We start from the raw sequence: 7,394 nt of genomic DNA, 5'->3' as shown, positions 1-7,394 counted from the left end.
AGATAACTGTCAGCCGTTAGATGAAGATCTTCAAAGAGTGCTTAACATTTGGCCGTTAGATCTTGACAGAGGCACAAGGCGCGATGGCTGCTCAATCAGCTTCCACTTGATGCATGGATCTGATGATATGCAAGAGCTGATGTCGTTGCAGGCGATGTTTCATGCTCCCATTGGACACGGGGTATGATGCATCCGATGTCCATTGGATCAACGAGAATGAGCAGGAAAACTTGGTGGTCGTTGTATTTGGATCCCTCTTACGTGACCACTGGCGACGAATGAAATGGCATCTCGATGACGGCATTCATGTACACGTGAAGCACATAATATTGGTTTGCTGCACTGTGACATGGAGCATGGTGTCTGGGTACACTCTGCCACTGAAAAATCTTGTGGTGGAATCTCTTGCGCTAGGTGTTAGCGCAAACTTTGTGCCCCTATGGATTAAGCATCTCAATGATGTGGCTCTTATTGGGCCGCTGATAAGGAATCAAGCAAACTTTTGAAAACTTCAAATAACCCCTTCTGTCGTAAGTTTCTTTTCAAAAACCACAAACTCTCTTGGAACAAATCTAAATCGTTGGTTTATGATCATCCGAACTTCTGGTAATTACATAAAGATCCTCAAACTTTGCAAAAATAAAGATGCAACCATGTAGACACAAAAGCAACATCGAGATCTTGTAGAATTGGATTTTTGGGATTTTTCGGAATGATCGTGCAGAAATGGCCATATCTTTTTCATGCAACCTCGGATTTCGACGAAACGAGTTGTGTTGCGTTCATGACTTGGAGTACTACAATTCTCCATAACAACCCAACTTCAAACTCAGCCCCCTGAACAAGGATTAAAGTATCGGTATCGGTCGCCGTATCGGTCGGCCAAAATTAAGATACGTATCGGAGAGTATCGTATCGTATCGGAGATACACTAAGATACGCTAAAGATACACACATAAATGGATAGGAAACATTTTTTTAAACACTTTTGCATAAAGAATTTGTTAAAAAAAACTATTGATAACATGTATTATGCATAAACACTAAATTGAGGGCATCGTACTAAGAATTCAAGGTTTGTAGTTGTCCCATAAATGTAAAATCCTTGTTCCCAACCTTGATTTCCACTTTAGTTAGAGAGAAATATGGCTAACAGCAACTTTGGAACAAAAACCCTTCAAAAAATCGTGTGTTTTCTGAAAAATTACCCATCTTGGCCATTATATGACCGATACTCACCGATATGTATCGATACTCACCGATACGTATCGTTACTCACCGATACGTATCGATACTCACCGATACGTATCAATACTCCCCTATACGTATCGATATATATCGATACTCACCGATACGTGCCAATATATACCGATACGTACCGATCGATACATACCGATACTCACCGATACGTACCAATACATACCGAAACGTATATTTTACCTCAATTTTATAATTTTCATAGTCGTATCGAGGTATATCGTAGCGTATCGATGTGTATTGGTGGTGTATTGATGCATATCGGTATGTATTGTAGGATATATGTCGATACGAAAGGATTTTAAAAATTTCATGTATCGTATCGATGTGTATCGTATCGGTTGGCTAAATTTAAGATACGTATCGGAGGGTATCGTATCGGTATCGGAGATACTTAAAACCATGCCCCTGAACTTTGCATAGGCCGTATATTCTTCGTCCAATATCTGATCGTGGCAAATGCGGATGGGTTACAAAGAGGACGAAAAATAGTTGTCGAGGTATCGCCAACGCGCCAGGTGACTGTCACCTTATTGGGCTGTATGTCTCCTTATGTTTAGGCACTTATTTATATCAAATATCATTTAAGTAAATGTTCTTATATTTATTTACTTAAGATATTATCCATAAATATGCAAATACCCCCTATTTGAATCCAAAAAAAATGTATAAAAATTGAATTCCAAAAGGATAAAAGTCATTCAGCAATCCGAGAGAAAAAAACTGGATTTTTGGTTGTAGGGGCAATTTTCAACTTTCAAATGCTGGGATTTTTTTCAATTCTGAAATTTTATAAATCTTATCATGGTTATACATTGCCAAAGCCAAAAATCCAGTAAAATAATCTTTTGTTTTGATGTTTGTAAAATTATTTTCATTCAGGTGATTTTAACTGCATTCACGCACTTTAAGATCAGTTTGACCGAAGTATAACTTTGTCATTACAACTCAAATTTAAATAGGGATGTCAATCCCATGCCCGCACTGGTTAGACCGACCGGGCTTGACTATTTAAAGATCGGTCCAGCCTACACCAATTATTAAACATGTCTGCCTTAGGCCCGACCCTTTTATAAATAGGTAGTACACGGTGCAAGGGGTAATCCCAATAGGTACCCAACTGGCCCGGCCTGTTTACAAGCTTGACTCGGCACAATATGTTTAGCCCGACCGTTTATATATATATTTTGATTTTTTTTGGATAGAATAGAGTATATATTGATATTTTTGTCAATTATTAAATGTCGACTCGGCACAACATGTTTAGCCCAACCGTTTATATGTATATTTTGATTTTTTTTTTTTATAGAATAGAGTATATATTGATATTTTTATCAATTATTAAATGTAATTAAGTGTAATATATTTTTCAAATTATTGATGATTTAATGTAATGCATTAAAGTATCTTAAATCTAAGACAATTAAGGACCGTTTAAGGTTTTATTGGTACATTACCCCGTTAAGGTCCAATTATAGCCCGATTAGGAGAAGACTGGGTAAAGCCTGGAACACGTCCGAGACCAACTCACTCCTTAAATAGGTAGGTCATGGTCCAAGGGTATAGGCCCGCCATGCCTGACCGATTGACATCCCTAGATTTAAGTACTCATAGACTTGTTGGAAAGCTAGTTTTGAGCTATACCTAATACAAAAATTCTCATGTAAAAATAAAGTCATTTGACGAGTCAAACTTATTATAGAACAAGAGAATTTCTCTAAATGTTGATTTTTTATGACTTAATGTGACTTAATGTTGATTTTTGATTATTTGATGTGGCTTAATTTAATTTTTATGATCCACAGTATATGTAGCATATTAAATAATATTAGAGAAGATGGAAAATAAAAATATAACCCATAGTTGCCTTACGTGCCTTGTTCACCTTAAGGTGGTTGACTTGTCGCCAAACTGCTTAGGCAGCCCTCCAACGCCTTGGTTCATCTTGGTCCCGTGACAACTATGTTATGACATACTCGACAACTTTCAGAAGGAACCAATTGCCAAAAAATTCATCTTCAATGACCAAAATGCCCCTGAACATAGATAGGTAAAAAATGCCAGAACTTTGCTTGAAAATCTGCAACACTTACCATTGTCACACCAGCAACACTCAACCAACCTCTGACATGCTACTCATCATTGCCATATCATTAAAGTGACCGTAAGTCGCCTAGGCACCGACTTATCGCCTTAGCGCTTAGGAAGGACCTCCAACACCTTGAGTTGTGTATGTCAATGTCTGAAGTACTTGATTATGACATAAACATATGAGATTTATGTGTGGGGCATCTGTGTGAAAATGCTTGCCTCGCCAAATGATGTTTATATCCTTGCTTCCAACACTGCATCCTGTGATGCATGGTGTATGAGTGGTACGCATAGTTTTTAAGGCGCTGATGCGGTCTAGAGATGGTAAGGCAGTGCTCCGCCTTATTGAAGTGGCGCCTTATGGGTTTTTTTTTTTTAAACACATTTTAAAATTACTTGATGAAGATTCCAAATATAGATTTTTTATTGGTAGGTGTATGATTTTGTTAACACTTGAGATGTATGGGATCAGCTTTACTCCACAAAAAATAACCAAAACAAACAAAACAAAAACCCGATTCACAAACAGGGTTTGGATTTTGTCAAGGGTTTTAAGAAAGGGCTTTGAGAAGGAATCAAGGAACAAAGAAGAACCACTGATCCAGGCGACCATTTTGCTCCGGCAGCGGTGAGCTTCATTCTTCTTTGACAGGAGTAGAAATATAGTGGATGACCTTAGGGCTTAGGCACTTATTTTGGCATCATAGAGGTAAGTATAATAAATTCTTGTATTTTTTATGTCTTCTTTTCTTTATATTTATAATTTTGTTTCATAATTATGTATTTATATTATGTGTAATATGTTATGATGATTGATGATTGATGATTGATGATTGATGATTGATGATTAATGATTGATGAAGATGAACTTAGTTTATTTACTTTATTAATTTGTTTTCTTGATGAATATCTTACATTGGTATGAATATGAACCTTTAATATTTATTTAACATATGAGTAATAGGATTCAACTAGGATTTGAGCCAAATACATTGGTTTTATAAAAAAATTACACAGGAACGCTTTAGTCGATAAGGCGACGCTTTATGCGCGCCTTATCACTAAGGCGCTCCGAAAGACCCTCAAACGCTTCCATCGCCTTACCGCCTTAAAAACTATAGTGGTACGTGTGAACTGTATTGGCTCAAGTCATAGATATTTTCCCTTTCAGGGAGTGTGGGTGGTGAGTGTTTAGTGCTTTAGTGGATATACAAGAGCCGCATGGTTATAGGCTGTGGACTAATAGGATGGTATCTTGCTCATAGTTGTCAAGGCGTCGCCTTGGCGTCCAGGCGGTTTGCCTGGGGCCTAGGCAACAACCGCCTTGTTGCACTGCATGTCGCCTTGTGTTTCGGCACTTATTTATGCCAAATATCATTCAAGTAAATGTTTTTAATATTTGTTATTATTATTTCATTTACTTAAGATATTATTCATAAATAAGCAAATACCCCCTATTTGAATCCAATAAAAATAGTTTAAAAATCAAATTCCAAAAGGAAAAAAAGTCAACCCCCCAGTCCAAGAACAAAACCTAGATTTTGGTTATAGGGACGATTTTCAACTTTTAAATGCTAGGGTTTTTCTCAATTATGAAAATTTTATAAATTCTATCATGTTAAAACATTGCTAAAAACCAAAAGTCCGGTAAAAAAATATTTTGTTTTGATATTCATAAAATTATTTTCATTCAGGCGATTTTAACAGTATTCGCGCACTTAAAAATAAGTTTGACTGAAGCATAACTTTGTCATTGCAACTCAGATTTAAGTAATCTTAGACTTGTTAGAAAGCTGGTTTTATATTATAACTAATACAAAAAGTCTCATGTAAAAATAAAATCATTTGACCAGTCAAACTTATTATAAAATAAGAGCATTTCTCTAAATATTGATTTTTTATAACTTAATATGACTTAATGTTAATTTTTTATGATTTGATGTGGCTAAATGTTGATTTTTAATGACTTGATGTGGCTTAATCTTGATTTTTTATGATACAATGTATATATAACTTACTAAATAATGTTAGAAAATAGGAAAAATAAAAAATAACACTTGTTCGCCTAGTTCGCCTTAAGGCGGGCGCCTTCTCGCCTAAGCGCTTAGACAACCCTCCACCGCCTTGGTTCGCCTTGGCGCCGTGACAACTATGATCTTGCTAGATTGAGTATTTAGTTGTTGTATATGTGGAGTACACATAATTGGCATAGACAAGTTAAAAAAGGAGATGCCATGATATTGTCCTAATAAATACATTTTTTTTTATTTTGTTTTAACAATGTTAGAAGTTTCCAGTTTTTATGAAAAGTGAGAAGTGTACGCAATTGTGTTGTTCATTAATCATTTTCTTAATATTATTTTTTGTTATTACTGTGCTTTCAACTTACTTCTGTTTTCTCCCTCCATCTAAAGAATAAAAGTGTCAGATATTTACCGGGATTTGGTCCTGTAGTCCCTCAAGAGTGCAGCGATTGCAAGAAGAAGTTTAATATGGGTGGTCCCATATGGTCAGCCCCAATCCATGATCAAGAATGGGTGGATTCTATATTAGCAAATGTTAAATCTATGAAGAGTTGTTATCCTGCTTATGATCGGATATCTGCTGTACTTACAACAATATCAGAGGTACCAGCCACTTTCCTATTTTTCTTTGGGTTAGTATCGTGTTTTATCTCACTATAATTTTAATGACCAAAAATCCTGCAATTTGATATATTTCTGTAACTGAAGTTCAATAAATGAACAAATACATTTCAATCTCTTAAGCACTTACATGTTGTGTGCATGTATTTCTATGTAGTTGATGGGAGATCTGATATTTAGTAATTCTTAGTGTGACATACAGTACATACTCTCTTCTCCATTTCACAGTTGTTGCCCTCTAATCAACTCAGACAATGCCACTTCTTTGACTAGCCATGGCTAAAAATTGTATCTATTTGTACAGATGTTGCTTTTCAACCCACAACACTTTGGAATTCAGAAGGATGTTAACTTGATAATTTTCAACTGTTTACTATAAAATATTCCTCTCTTTGTGTGGTCATTTAATTTCAGTGTGCTTCTCTGTGGTGACATCTTACCATAATTTGACACATTATTTGCAGGAATTGGTGGATGTTCCTCTTTTTGTGAGTTTGCACAGCCTCTGTGCAACATTAAAATGCACTTCACCTTCAGCAGTTATGTTCCGTTCAGCGGTGATTAATGGTGGATATCGTATTTCTGGAACTCATGTCAATCCATTAGGGCTCAAGTCAGATGCTCCTATGGATGTTATTTGGGATATCATGCGCTGCTGGGTGGTTATCAACTCCTTTTTTTCTCTTTACTATCTAAAAAAATCCTGAATTAAATTTAACTTGGATAATAAAACAGATAATTTTTGCATATTTTACACCATCAAGTCATCAACTGGTGTCCTAGATGTAAATATTTGAATCATAGTTGTCAAGGTGACCGCCTTGGCGTCCAGGCGGTTTTCCATGATCCTAGGCGACTGTCACATTATTGCACTATATGTCACTTTATATAAGTGAATGTTTTTATATTTCATTTACTTAAGATATTATTCATAAATAAGCAAATACCCCCTATTTGAATCCGATAAAAAATAGTTTAAAGATCGAATTCCAAAAGGATAAAAAATCAACCCCCCTAGTCCAAGAACAAAAACTGGATTTTTGGTTGTAGGGGCAATTTGTAACTTTCAAATGCTGGGGTTTTTCTCAGTTTTGAAAATTTTATAAATCTTATCATGGTAAAACGTTGCTAAAAACCAAAAGTCCGGTAAATTAATCTTTTGTTTTGATGTCTTTAAAATTATTTTCATTCAGATGATTTTAACAGCATTCGCGTACTTTAAAATAAGTTTGACCGGAACATAATTTTGTCATTACAACATTTTTTTTTGGATGAATAAATAATTCATTACTAAGAGAGAAAGAATATACAAGGGGAAAAGGGGGGAGGGACGCTTAAGCCAACCCAAGGGGAGCAAAACAAAATAAAACCCAAAACCATCACGGACCAAAATAAGGGGGG

General features: G+C 35.7%; 1 protein-coding gene across 3 annotated transcripts in view; it reads left to right on the top strand.

Annotated features, from left to right (window-relative positions):
* The window catches only part of LOC122079354 (probable tRNA (guanine(26)-N(2))-dimethyltransferase 2), a 65,420-nt gene that overhangs the window by 33,852 nt on the left and 24,174 nt on the right, over window positions 1-7,394 (top strand). For all 3 annotated transcript variants that reach the window (XM_042645751.1, XM_042645749.1, XM_042645750.1), the window contains 2 exons: window positions 5,763-5,975; window positions 6,458-6,652. In XM_042645751.1, the coding sequence (XP_042501685.1) occupies window positions 5,763-5,975; window positions 6,458-6,652 (408 nt within the window). The remainder of the gene's footprint in view (window positions 1-5,762; window positions 5,976-6,457; window positions 6,653-7,394) is intronic.

This window comes from Macadamia integrifolia, chromosome 5 (assembly GCF_013358625.1).
Source record: "Macadamia integrifolia cultivar HAES 741 chromosome 5, SCU_Mint_v3, whole genome shotgun sequence".
Classification (NCBI taxonomy): domain Eukaryota; kingdom Viridiplantae; phylum Streptophyta; class Magnoliopsida; order Proteales; family Proteaceae; genus Macadamia; species Macadamia integrifolia.
The sequence above is the reverse complement of the archived record's forward strand: the minus strand, read 5'-3'. Positions and strand labels throughout refer to the sequence as shown.